Genomic DNA, 14,726 nt, shown 5'->3' with positions numbered 1-14,726 from the left:
GAACCACATTTACTTTTCAAAACACGACCAATCAAACAGGCACCGTTCTGCGTACGCTCCTTCTCTACTTCTTATGTTTCTGACTTGTTTAATTTGTACTGCTCACATGTAAAGGAAATCTTGGGCGCTTATTTGATCACATATTCGTCCTGTAGAGCTACATAACTGGCCTACTCCACTCCTGTTTCATTCGTAGGCGTGGCACCTCGTCTCTGAAGAGTAGACGCCGCAACGCGTGCGGGGCGCTAGCCGCGGCACTCACAAGGACAACTGCGCTTCAACATGTTAAAAAGACGCTTAAAGTATACTTACTATACGTCGTCGTCTGACTGCTAGGTGAAAATTTCGGAAATCCATGATATAGGCGCGTGATGATGATACCAATGCGTCTTCGTTCGGGGAGAGAGAGGAACTCTTATGCTGACTTCTTTTATGTCCGAACCGTTTTGTTGCGAACCGGTTACCGCTATTATTTTTTACGGTTCTGCTCCGGTTCGGGTTCAACAGTGTCATGAAAATTTCGGTTTGGGTTTGGGTTCGGTTCCGGCAAAAATAACGGTTCGGGTACGGTTTTCGGTTCGGGTTCGGGTTCGGTTCGACACCCTGCTCAAGGATTTGGAGTAAGCATTTCGTGGGAAATGTGAAGTCTGATGAGGAGAGGCATCCGGCTTAGAACCCGTCCATCTTCCCCGACGTGTGCAGGAAGCGGTCGACTCCATCGTCTATCGTCATCGTATATGAAGCCTTACACCCCGCGGATATCCGCAAGAAACTTCTGGGTTCGGATGAAATATGGACGCTTGTTGTGATCTGCGGCTCGGACGTGGATGGCGCCGGATCAGGAGCGGGTCAGACTCGGATAAACCGCGAGATTGCGCCATCAGTTTGCTTCACACTAGGTACAGAAGATAGACTACAAGGTTTACGAAAGCCCCTCGCGCATCTGAGAGAGATCTCTGGCGTCTCGAGTCGAGGTGCGCGTTCGGCGCCGATCTTGCTTTTCACTTGTAATAAACTCTACTTATCCCGTTTGGTGCAAAATGTGTTGCTGTGCTTGGTGCCGTATAATCTTTCGTGGAAGCTAAACCTGTACTTGCTGTCGTGTATCCTTTGGTGGCATCATGGACGCTCAGGATCTGTCCTCGCTACAAAAGCTATGCCGCTCCGGGGTTTTCACTGTCGGAACGAGAGAGAGGAAGTCGCCCACGTGGATGAAGTTTGGTGACAGCTTTTTTTGTTGCCCCCCCCCCCCTTTTCTTTTTTTTTTGCTGTTTTGTGCTGACGGGAAATAACGTTTATTTCCTGGAAAACTGGCCTGATATATCGAGCATAGAAACTGAACTATTGCTGCGTGCCGTGGAAGACGCGGATTTTTCGGATAGGATGCGGATGTGAACAAGCTCATCCGCGCAGGGCTTTAGCTCACACGACAAAAAGTATTACTAAGACCTGCCCATCACCGCTAATCCCCAATCTCCGTTGCCGGCACCGTGCACACCGGAAACAATGCCATAAACTTAACCACCCAGGATTGCAATACGCGTGTTATGCTACAGAAGCAAAGGCTATGGTAACCTTGCAGAAGTCTGTGCCACAGCATATTGCTTGCTCATTAAAACCCAACCCAACCAGAGAAAAATTTAAAATAAAAAGAATTAAAACAGGAGCCCAAGAAACAAATATAGCACCCCACTGGACACATGCAACGTGGGTCACTGTGGTCGTAATACCCTCTGTTACAAAAAAATTATTTTCTCCCGTATACGAAAAAACACCCTCGTGATTTTTTAATATGTTGTAGTGGAAGGCTCGTTCTATAAAACTGCGTTGGTTTCAGGCGTCTCTTCCGACCTCTTCATTGCGTGTTTTACGCTCGATTGTAGCGAATTTCGGAAAAATCGCATACTTCCTCTTTTTTTCCTGCAATGACTATGAAAGATACGTGTCTGGCGATTTTTCCTGTTGAAGTATTTCTTGGGGCCTTGGCAGGAAAAAATATTCATTAAAATTTAATGGTTTGATTTGCCACAAAAAAAATCGCGAAGTAGGAGGAAAATTGCGAAACTTCCGGTCTTTGTATACCTGCACCGATTACAGCACGACAACCGGGAGTTGGATGCTGTGTTGAGCATAGTTCCCTCTATACGCAAAAGAAAACCGCACAGTTCTAGGTGCTTTCTATGAGCCGCAGTTGCCGCCAGGCACGGCATTCACGGTTTTCGCCTGCGCTGTGAACTTTGCTCGTGTGTAGCACCCGCCACATTGAGATTTGGGAAGAAATGTTTCGTGGTGTGTCGTTTTGCACTATTAGGGACTGCCAAAAAAATTTGCGTAAAAATTTGGGATCGTTTTGTGGGGGCCGAGCAGGTCCGCTGGATCATTTCGCGTGGAATCGCCCAGCTGCAATTCTAGAGAGCTCCCGACCCCTGCGTCGAGACCGCCGTAGATGGCGCGGGGTGCGCAGCGGCGCCGCCTACACGTTACTCGGTCCCTATACGGCTATCACTACTATGATACGGAGCATTACCTTCCTAAGCCTAACCATGATTTATTTTAACAGCGTTTATTTTGAGGATCCCTATCAAAAAATAATGCTGGTGGACCACCAGGAATTCTGATGGCCAATCACATTTTTTGGTGGCATCTGGTGGCCCACTAGGGATTCCCTGATTGCACCTGGTGGACCACCAGACACTCCCTGATTGTACCTGGTGGACCACCAGACCTGTTCTGGTGGCACGTGACTGGCCACCAGGTTGACTCTGACAGCACCTGGTGGACCACCAGACCTGTTCTTGTGGCCCCTGATTGGCCACCAGGTTGATTCTGACAGCCCCTGGTTGGCCACTAGGACGGCTGGGACAGCACCTGATGGACCACCACACTTTTTACAGAAGCAATCAGATGAGCCACCAGGTGATTACCTTTGATGTGAACCACAAGACATTGATAGTAAATGAAGCTGAAGCTGCAACTGATTTTTGGTGTGGTAGAGCATCACGCTGTAGACTGAGGTGTCTTAGCTGCCCTTTCAAATCTGTGTTATAATCATATGCACTCGTTCCATGACGTTAGTTTTGAATTACTACGCTGTAAAATCCTGAGTGCACTCAGGATTTCGCTTTCACATAACACTTCGCTTTCACATAACACCTCAATCAGGAGTTCTCCGGTTTCCTCCAGAACGTAGTTCAACGCGTTTCAATCACTTCAGGGTGTCTAAATCGCTCTAGCAGCCCCAAGGCGACGAAGAAGGTTATCTGCAAAGATGCCCCGAAAGGTATTCGGTGAGGGCGTGGAAGTTGTTTGCAGGCCTAGAAGGTTGTAAAGCAGCACCGCCCACACCAAGGCTTTATAAACTTCTATATCCAGGTCCACACACACACAAATGAGATGATGGTGTTGTGGGTCATTCATCGCCGTTTGGGCGGAACACGGCCCCATTGCGCTAGTGGTGAGAGATATTATGATGGAAAGGCGTCTTTTTAGAGTTCTTCAATTAATCGAGTGCTGGAGAGGATCTCTGCAACAACCCGTAGGCCTTGCATCTTATGAGGTGTCCGACCATGGCCCGATAATTTCGGTCAAGTTGAACTGGAGTCGAGCGACTCGTTGCAGAGCACTCCAGAAAGATACTGAATAGCGGAAATCAGAAGGTGCGACTTGGTTCCGAGATCTAAGACCGAATAGCGCGGTAGAAAACACAGGATAAGGATAAGAGACGAGAAGCTCTTCGAGTGTGGACCAGTGAAAATTATCCGCTGTCCTAACTGCGGCGCGTGTAGGATGACGCCCCACAAGTGTTGGAGGACTCAAGTTTACATCGGCTGATGATAAAAAGATAAAAAACACCCAAACTATTGTTTATTATCATACAAGCTTCCGTGCAGTAGACAGCCTTTCATCGGGTACAAAAATAGTTTCCATAATTATAAATTTTACAAATTCAATACAGATTCTAAATAAATAAACAATAAATACATTTTGTACCTAATGGAATGCAATCCTTTGTATGAAAGCTTGTACGATAATAAACCATAGTTTCGGTGTTTTTTAAATCCTTTTGTCACTTGCGTTAACCGTACGTGGCTCAGTTTCGACATCACCTCATTATCGGGTTATTCCAGGTCATTCCCTAAATGCGATTCCATTGCCCCGTAGAAAGCTTCCGCCATCAAGGGGAAAACAAACTAAGTTCGTATGCATCCCCCCCCCCCCAAAGTCAGTTGAGAAAAGACACCACAACTGAAATTCCAATGGAAAATTTATTCACATGTCGACTGATAGCCGAAGCAGTAGACTAAAATGTATGCATCGGCAAACTGAGTTAGATACAACATTGTCCTAAAAGGGATGGATTGAGGTTTCACTCGTTTATTGTGTCTCAAAAAGCAGCAATCCTGGCAATTTCGGTTGACAAACGAGGGTTTGTCGCTTCAACGTCTGGTGCCTGAAAGAGGAAAAAGAATAAGCACGTTTACATCGGTGCAAATTGACGTACGTTACATGACAACTGATATGCGCAGCCGATATGAAATGCTACCGACATTAGGGAGTTGCAGTACAGCTTGGGACAAAAGTTTACGGAACACTGGGGTGTCGTCTTTGTTACTGTGCTCGCTGATATTTGGATTCTTGTTATATAATGGTTCAGCAAATTGTAAGTATTTCTGCTTCAGATTTAGGTAGCGTGATATTTTCTTCGACTACATGCAAAGGGGTTGAAGAAGGTCTTAGCTACGTGGTGTTCTTTGTAGATTTTTTCAGTGAATTCAAAAAGTTGCGCGACCCACGTGGTACTGAACTTTAGCCACTCATCAATTCTTCGTTCCCACATCTAATTGAACAGGCGGCATGGCCGGGCTGGTCAAGGCGTCCCGATCGTTGATGGTAGCCAAGATCGTGCTGTAGACTGCGGGGTGATGCGTTCGAATCACAAGACGGAATGTGCTTTCTGGGGTATTCCTTGGATTTTCGGAATACGTTCCAGGTGAATTCGACACAGTTCCCTTGAAGTCGGCCCATGACACACATTAGCCACCCCACACTCCTTCCTGCTGTCCTCTCTCCATCTGTCCACGTCTGTACGCCGCTCATAGCCGCAGTTGCTTCGCGGCGCCAATGCGGAACTAAAAAATAATTTAATTGCTCACATCTGTTTCAAATTACTCGCACGCTCTCTTTAACTATCCATGTGAACAAAGAGCATTGCATCCAATGCTCTCTGCGAAGTTGCTACGTTACACGATTAGTGGCGCTACACTAAGACTGGCCGTGCGACAGAGGCAGCGTGGTCCAGAAAATTCGATAGCGCGGGCAATGGAGATGGGAAGCGTGCTCCGGACTTCCCAAATCAGCACCGCAAATTACCTCGAGCAATGAGTTTAAACACGACTAGAGCACTGCATGGGCCTCAATCTATCGGCCCGACCCGGCCCGTTCCGACGCCACGGAGGCGTATCCGACCGGGGTCCAACGCGGACGCCGTAAGTCCGGCCGAGGCCCGCATCGCAGTTGCAATGGGGCGGACACTGTACACACCAAACAGCGTATACCTCACATACTTGTAACGCGCAAGCGCAGCTTTTGATGCGGTATGTACTTGTAGCAACACGCGGGCGTCGAGTCTAGCGCGCCTGCCCATGGTAGTGCACTGCACTGGCCGCATTTTCAGGCACGACCCCAACCCGGGCTTTCCTTGATTTACCCGCCCGACTCAAGCCCGAAGTGTGTTATAGCCATCGAAGATGACGAAGTGCGCATCGACCGCGTGGGGATTTGGCGCGTGGTTGTGAGCCAATAAACGATTTTTGCATGTGGTTGTTAACCGGACTGGTCGCTTGTCTCGTTCGCTCCTGTTAGGACTAAAACATGGTGCCAGAAAGTTCTAGAACATAACCACGCTTCCACAACGATGTCTTTCCCCGACGGCGACACACGAGAGCGTTCAACGTTTACGGCATCCTTGGCTACATTCAATGTAACGCCATCGGAACCTTTCACGTTCAAGACGCCGAATGACTGGCCCACTTGGAGGAAACGCTTTCAAAGTTTCCGTGCTGCCTCTGGCCTCAACGACAAGGCTGAGTTAAGGCAAGTAGATGCACTGATCTACATTATGGGTGAGCAAGCGGAGGACATATACGCCACGCTGAAGCTTAGTCCCGAAGACGCACGCAAGTTCGCCAAGGTGCTAGAAGCGTTCGATGCCTACTTCGTTCCGCGCCGCAACATCATCTTTGAACGTGCAAAGTTCAACACGAGAGTACAACAGGATGGGGAATCTGTGGAGGAATTCGTGAGTGTCCTGCATTCAATGGCAGACTTATGCAACTATGGAGCGTTGCGCGAAGAACTGATTCGCGACATTCTGGTTGCAGGCCTTCGATACAAGAAAGTTTCGGAACAACTACAGCTCGACTCCGAACTCACTCTACAAAAGGCTATCACAGCGGCTCGCCAGCGAGAAACTGTCCGGCTGCAGCAAGCTGAACTTCACAAAGGCAATGACGCTACAGTACATCGACTAACGACGCACAAAGTGTCACCGGGGTCCGATTCAAGGAGACTGGCAACCAGGAAGATTCACGCAGGCACAACCCGTCCTTCTTCAAAGTCAGCTTCCCAAAAGCTCTGCCGGTGGTGCGGCCGTGACAGGCACGCAAGACAGGACTGCCCAGCAAAAGACAAGATATGCTCCAAATGCAAGAAGAAGGGGCACTTCTCATCAGTTTGCCTTTCGGCTAAGCAGACCCAATCTGCCCCGACGGAACTACTGCATTTCTAGGAGTTGTAGCTCATGGAGGAACGTCGAAATGGCAAGTCCCAGTCGTTGTTCAAGGAATACCGTTAACGTTTAAAGTTGACACAGGGGCTGACGAAACGGTTATACCAGAGAGCGTTTTCCTTAAGCACTTCACGGGAATCCGGCTCGAACCTCCCAAACGTCGCCTGCGGGGTCCAGACGGCAAAATGCTGAAGGTCACCGGTATGACCTCTCTCCAGACAGTTTTTCAAGGACAAGAAAGCCAACAAGACATTTACGTCTTGAAGGAACTTCCTACATGTTTGCTTGGTCAACCAGCCATAGACAGCCTCAAAGTCCTTCCGACAATACAAATGCTCTCGAAGGCATCCCCATTCGAGGAATATGCTACGGTCTTTCAGGGACTGGGAGTTCTACAAGGAGATTACGACATAAAGCTAGCTCCTGATGCTAGGCCCTTTGCCCTTTCATCTCCACGGAGAGTACCACTGCCCCTATACCAAAAAACCAAAGAGGAACTTCAACGTATGGAGAAGCTAGGAGTCATAACGCCAGTCATGGAACCGACAGCCTGGTGTGCGCCAATGGTAACCGTCCCAAAGAAGTCAGGAGGAATTAGACTTTGCATTGATTTCACTCAGCTCAACCGTTACGTACTGCGTGAATTTCATCCTATCCCTTCTGTCGAACATTCACTCGCAATGCTCAAAAATGCAAAGGTCTTCAGTAAACTCGACGCAAACTCTGGTTTTTGGCAGATACCGCTGAGCGAACAAAGCAAACACTTGACGACGTTCATAACTCCTTTTGGGCGATATTCCTTCAACAGACTTCCATTCGGGATATCGTCCGCGCCAGAACACTTTCAAAAATGAGTGGCAACGCTGCTAAAGGACCTCCACGGAGTTTTGTGTCACATGGATGACATACTCATTTGGGGAGCAAATCAAATCGAACATGACCATCACTTGGAAGCTGTAATGACACGCATCCAAGAAGCAGGGATGTCGCTTAACAAAGACAAATGCATATTCAGTGTTTCACAAGTGACCTTTCTAGGTCACATCGTCGACGGCTCAGGCATTCGGCCTGACGAAGAAAAGGTGAACGCCATTGTTAAAATGACTCCCCCTACGGGCAAGACGGGCCTCAGGCGGCTACTTGGGATGGCAACGTACCTTACACGCTTTGTACCCAAGGTAGCAGAACTTCTACAGCCACTATCGTGTATGTTAAGCTCCAAGCAGGAATTTGTGTGGGGCGCACCACAACAAGAGGCGTTTCAGAAATGGAAACAAATCCTCTCTACAAGCCCTGTCCTCGGCATCTACGACCCAGCCAAAGAGACGGTCGTCAACGCGGACGCATCTTCCTTTGGCCTCGGAGCTGTCCTGCGACAAAAACAAGACGACGGGAAATACCAAGTCATCGCCTACGCCTCCAGAATGCTCACTGATGTCGAGCGTCGTTATGCTCAAATAGAAAAGGAGGGTTTGGCACTGCTTTGTGCGAGTGAGAAATTCCGAGACTACCTTATCGGGAAAAAGTTTCTTCTCGAGACCGACCACAAGCCCCTGGTGAGCCTGTTCTCGACAAAACAGCTTGATGACTTGACGCCGAGGTTACAGCGCATGCGGATGCGTCTCATGCGATATACCTACGAAATAACGTACGTGCCAGGAAAAGACCTTCTATCGGCAGACGCCCTGTCCCGTACACCTCTCCGGAAAACGGACACCACAGACCTTACAGAGGAGATCGAGTGTTTCGTCCACTATGTTGAGACTCATCTTCCAGGGACAGCGAGAAGTCTACTTGACATACAGCACGAACAGGAGAAGGACGAGACGTGTCAGCATATCATCAGGTTCACCAGAGACGGGTGGCCTACTCGACGGGATCTCGGGCAAGACCTTAAACTCTTTTGGCTAGCACGGCACCAGCTGGCAGTAGCCGATAGTCTGCTAATGCATGGAACGCAGATTGTCATTCCCAAGACCTGCCAGCAACAGATTCTCCAGCTTTTACACGAGGGCCACTTCGGCTTGGAAAAATGCACCACACGAGCTAAACATGCTGTTTGGTGGCCAGTATCAACGACGACATCGCACAAACTGTGAAGAACTGTCACGAATGCCTGCAACTAAAGACAAACAGGAAGCTACCCCTCATTACAACGGACTTCCCAGACAGGCCCTGGCAGAAAATAGCTATGGACTTGTTCCATTGCCAGGGATCGTGGTGGCTCATTGTAGTTGACTATTACTCGCGGTACCCAGAGCTAGTCCGGCTACATTCATTGTCCAGCGAAGCCATCGTGAATCACTGCAAATCCATATTTGCACGACATGGAATCCCCGAAGTTGTGATAAGCGACAACGGTCCGCAGTTTTCGCAGAGCAGCAGCTCCCCTTTCGCACGATTTTCAACGGAGTATGGCTTTCGACATGTTATATCCAGCCCAGGCTATCCGCAAAGCAATGGACTTGCCGAGGCGGCAGTCAAGATCGTTAAAATGTCTATGAAGAAGACAAAAGATCCGTACAAGTCGCTCCTAGCATATCGGGCTTCACCCTTGAAAAATGGCTATAGCCCAGCGGAACTTCTAATGGGACGACGGTTGCGCACGAACGTTCCTGTCGCGCAGTTACAGCTTGTACCGTACACCCCTGACTACAAGAAAGTGGCAGCCTTCGAAACTAAAAACAAGAGGGACGAAGAGAGGCACTACAATAGGAGACACGGGGTGCGGGAGCTACCTCCACTTGGAGTCGGCACAGATGTTTGGGTAATAGATCTGCAACGGAAAGGCGTTGTCCAGGGACAGACTCCGCAACCCAGGTCCTATTCAGTCTCCACAGAGCAGGGAGAAGTCAGAAGGAACAGGACGCATCTAGTTCCTCTCCCAGGCCAACCAGAGCTCAGTACATCTACAGCGAGCGCTCCGCAAAGCAGCCACCTCGAAACGGACACTTCGACCGACGTACCGACAGACCAACAGTGCACCGACACGACCCACTGGCTCACGAAAAGAGGGCGTTGCGTCATCCCTCCAAAAAAGTATCAAGCTTGATCTTTATCTGTCTTTGACTTTGAGTTGACGTCACTTGACTTTATCTGCAAAAGGAGGGGGATGTGTTATAGCCATCGAAGATGACGAAGTGCGCATCGAGCGCGTGGGGATTTGGCGCGTGGTTGTGAGCCAATAAACGATTTTTGCATGTGGTTGTTAACCGGATTGGTCGCTTGTCTCGTTCGCTCCTGTTAGGACTAAAACACGAAGGATCCGAAGTTTCTCGGGCCAAACCCGGATCGAGTCCCCAGAAATTTATAAGATACACGACCCAGTGTATCAGGCTGTAAAATTTGGCCGTGGGTATCTAACATGGTGGTAACACAGGCTCGAGACCGACGTAGGCCTGGCAATGTACGGGCCGGTCCATAAAGGTCAAACCGGAGGGCAGCCTAAGCCCACAAAAAATAAGCTTTACCCGGCTCAGTCCGGCCGACGGGCCGGTCTGGCCGGGCTGGGGTTTGCGGGCATGCCCGCGCCCGTGCAGTGCTCTAGTCCACGGTGCATGACGCAGGCGAGATCCACAGCATGGCGAGGTCGAGAATTAGTTGACGCCTATGTTGTAGCGTTTTAGAAGAATGACGGCTGGAGCACCCAGCTCCATGGTTTATCTGGTTTCAAAACCTATGTTGAGGATTATACAATGCGAAATACTGACTCACAAAAGCTCGGCCCGACTGCGACTCGAGACCTCTTGGACTGAACCCCAGCCCACCCCGGTCCCGCAGCCAAAACGGCTTTGAGGACCGATTTCGGCCCGCGGGCCGGGCCGGGCTCTGGCTTTCGGGCATGGCCGTCCCTTTGCAGCGCTCTAAGCATGACTACGCCTATCACTGTCAGCATCAATGCATGCCCGTTGCCTTGCTTATTCTAGTCCTCGTAGTGCATAAGAAAGCTTGAGGAACACATCCGGGGAATGACGAGACGGACACGAAGGACTCAGCAATCCCTCTACATCCCTTCCTAGGGAGCTCCGCAACTTTGTGTGATAGTTTCCCCTCTTTTCTTGGTTTTCTCATTAAATATTCATTGTCAGTTTTGAGCGCTTTGTATCGTCTGTTCATTCCCGGGTGTTCCTCAAGGTTTGTTCTGCGCTATGAACGTTCACCAGCTAGCCGCAATCCTTTCAGTTCACTTCAATTCACACTTTGCAGCGCCTTTTAGGCAAGTTCAATAAATGAAATGAATTAAAATGAAAATGAAATTCTCTCTATTCGAATCCCTTTCCATCCCGGTATGCCATTGACGTAATACCTAGGAACCGGGGTACTCGGTGTCTATGAGCCATGGCGTCGTCAGTGCAACTATAACAATGACTTAGACAGCCGGGGACAACGCTGGACTCTGTCTCTCTCTGTCCATGTTATATGTGCGCTGATTACGTCATGATTGTCATTGACGATCGGTGGCACGTGCTGTACTCACTCGAACAGGCAGCCATACACTCGTTGAATGACCTGAAGTTGTTTGCGTTGGCACCACAAACACCGTGTACGAACTGTCTGCAAGTGCCAGCAGCCCGACTGTAGTGGAACCTCGGGATGTAAGCCATACACCGTCCAGGTTTTGGTGGAAGCAGGCAGGCTAGCCGTACTGGAATTGCCGCGTATGATTCTGGGCAGATTGAGAGCGATTGTTACACTGGGAGAAATCGTCGTTCGTTAGGGCCGGGTCCCATAGCTTTATGCGAGCAGCAGCAGCAAAGCAGCAGCGGTGCGGCAGCAGCAACACGGCAACATGGCAGCAGAACAGCTTTCTGCTGCCGCTGCTCTGCTGCTGGAGGCGTCCCATAGCTTCGTTTTGAATTAGCGGCAGCAGCGGCTTAGGAAACACAAAGCGTGTTGGCAACTGCGGCATTGTTTACATTTCGCACATTCCGAAGGCGTACGCAGCGGCTAAGCCTTTTAGTACACACACCTAGGAACGCAATCCTAGGTGAAAGGCGTTTGTTTGAGAGATATATTGTGGATTTGGAGCTCATAAGTGAATTTTGAGATGAGTGTGGTGGTGGTCTGAGCCTCGTATTACCTGATTGACTCTTCGTTGATGTGTAGTCAGCTTCATGACATTCAACGTAGGTTCGTCCTACTGCTGTGCAGAACAGTCCTTGCTGTGTTGTGTGGAGATTCTTTTACGGGATTTTGACGTATAAATATTGCCTCGTTACTATAGTATTCGATATTTTGACTTACGGTGACTGTCAAATGCGTACGTTGCTATTAGTGAAATAAAATTGTCTAACGAAAACAAAGGCCCCTTCTTCTAGTATTCACTGCTTTCTGCCTGTTTTCACAAGGAATGGGTACATTATCTATCTCTGTCGAACCTTTTTTTGTTGTCTGAACGTTGTCTATCTCCATCTAACCCTTTTCAAGGTCAGTTTCATTTACAACCACCTAGCAAGGTCTTGCAATACCGACCACAAGAAATTTGTTCGGTTTGGTTTTCACACGGCATGGACGTGAAAGTAATTTGCTTGTACGTTATCAGGTCACGCGTTTTGAAGTACTTTCCAGAAAACAAGCGAACATGTAGCTACAACTGGTACACAACATATGTATCACGTAGGTTCGGTCGAACACTTTATTGAACTTATGAACTGAATTATGTCCTGAATGCGCACTTCATGCAGTCCCGATGATTGAACACTCGCTCCAAACTACTGGCAATCACAAGCGTATCCAGATCTTCAGAATCAAATCACAGGACAAAAAGAAACAAACCTTCTGCCGTCACTCACCGCCCTGCTAACCCTAAACACAGTCGAACGAAAACAATACCAACCAGCCTCCTGATTGGCTTTCGAGACCGACTGCTCAGGCTGCAGAGCAACAGGGCAGCACAGCAACCAAAAATTCGGATACGAGAGCAGCAGGGAATTTCTGCAGCTCGGCAGCTCTGCTGCTCTCGCCCAGTGCTATGGGACCGCTCGTGTCGCTGCAGCTCTGCTGCTCCGCTGCTGTTGCTCTGCTGCTGCTGCTCAAATCGAGGCTATGGGACCCCGCCTTTACACCAAGCACAGTGGGGAGAGGAGAGGAGAGAAGGGGAAGAAAGGATGTGCCCCCTTTCCTCACACATTTGAGAAGCGCGCTGTGTATCTTCGCTCTATGGGAAATTTGTAAAGCTCTTATTCAGGCAATTGCGTTGATTCGCAGGCAGCTGCATCAATATTGAAGCAGAATCACAGAGTACCGACGTTAAAGCAAAAAACAGCGACACGCTAGTAATCTTTACTTGTCTGACTTCGCACGAGGAACCTCAGTAACAGTAGTCGATTGTAGTGCATCGTATACGCTATCGCCTTTGCATACGTAATGGTAGCGCGGTGGATCTGCGCAATGCGCAAATCCCTCTTTAGGTTTGGCGCGTGCGCAGAACCACCACGCCATCCCTCACGTACGCAGAAAGCGATAGCGTACGATGCAGTAAAACTCCTTCATAACATTTTTACGTTGACTATGCTTTCCACGCCAGCAGTTTCACAGTATGGGAAACTGAGAGATTATCAGAGATTTACATCACTTGGCTTTACTATTAATGGGTTTGTGTAAACTATGGGAAATTCGCACTCATCTTTCCCACTAAAATGCTTTGGTCCGGGTACCGCGCTTATCGACGTTTGTTCCGTACTGCGGTTATTGTGTTGGCCATGGCGTTCAATTGCTGGGTGACCTGCCTTCCGATGAGCACCATGTTCATCGATGTAGTGCGTCTCTGCTGACTTCTTAGGGAACTATGCTGACAAGGTCTGACGCATTACAAGGTATGAGCAAAACACCGGGAAAAAACACAGTCAACACAGTCGGTGCCGCCTGTGCTGTTCTACTGTACCACATACTATGACTGGGCTATACCATGGGCTGCGCAGTCAACGCCCACAGTCATGGACCGAACGCATGACATTATCGTCATCAACGCTGTCATATTAGACAACTAGAATCAGAGAACTGCACGGGGACAGCACGTAAAACTCGGCATGGACATACCTGCAGCGAGGCAAACGATCAGAGCGATCACCAGGATAGCCTTCATGGCAGGAGTCTTCCGGAGGTGTCCGTGAAAGGGAGTGTAGTTTCAGAGAACGACGATCGGTTTGTCACTCCAGGATACCTGAGATTCTCATATATGAGTGCGTCTCATTTCATCGTTCGCTCATATCAGTGTCATGTGCCTTCAAGTGTCGTCGTCCGTGTAGTCGTGATAAGCAACAATACGAAAGTAGTTTCGACACACGTGTTTCAAATTTCTGGCCAGCACACAGTGGCTGTCCAAATCGATTGTGAAGAAATGGAACGTTATTCGTAGAATTCCCCGGCGCACTTGAAGCACCGCTATATCAGGGAGCGTGTTCCAGGTACAGTGTGTAACGAGTGGCTGAGAGATGTGACCTTGACAGTTTGCCAAGAAAAACAAAAGACTGGCAGATATGATACAAGTTTCAGTCCCATGAAGTCAACAACAACGAAAGAGCTGCTTATTGGAGATAGTGCGTTGTTCCCCCTGTTGAATGTGGTCCGCAGCAAGCTCTTCCGTACGTATCCCCTTAGGGCGGCCCATACTATAACCTCCGCACCCAGTGCTCTCTCCAATGCTGCTGGGGGCGACGAGAACTCTTCACGGGCCCTGACATGCGAAGGGGCAACCGCTGCTGCCACTTTCCCTCTGGAGCACGTGACGCCAACCTCGCAGCCAACGTCGCGTCTCTGAAAGGAGGAAATGACCAATCTACACCGCTACGTCTCTGCCTATACATGAAAATATATATCAAGTCCAGCAAATATGCATATATGCACATGCACATCTGTGGATGTACATACTGCACATCAGGGCTGGTGGTACATTCAGCCGATCAGAGCTGGTGGGGCATTCAGCTAGTCAAGGCTGGTG

The 14,726-nt window shown here is 49.1% G+C and overlaps 1 protein-coding gene across 1 annotated transcript; it reads right to left on the bottom strand.

Moving 5' to 3' along the window:
- Positions 1-4,246: 4,246 nt before the first annotated feature.
- Positions 4,247-14,171, bottom strand: LOC135378679 (PI-actitoxin-Afv2a-like). The gene is made up of 3 exons (XM_064611759.1): positions 13,826-14,171; positions 11,265-11,453; positions 4,247-4,450 (listed from the first exon to the last, which is right to left on the bottom strand). The coding sequence occupies exons 1-3, from the start codon at positions 13,869-13,871 to the stop codon at positions 4,437-4,439; spliced, it is 249 nt and encodes an 82-aa protein (XP_064467829.1). The 5' UTR covers positions 13,872-14,171; the 3' UTR covers positions 4,247-4,436.
- Positions 14,172-14,726: the final 555 nt, after the last annotated feature.

The sequence above is a fragment of the Ornithodoros turicata genome, chromosome 1 (genome assembly GCF_037126465.1).
Source record: "Ornithodoros turicata isolate Travis chromosome 1, ASM3712646v1, whole genome shotgun sequence".
NCBI classification, from domain to species: Eukaryota; Metazoa; Arthropoda; class Arachnida; order Ixodida; family Argasidae; genus Ornithodoros; species Ornithodoros turicata.
This window is presented reverse-complemented; position numbering and strand designations above follow the sequence as displayed.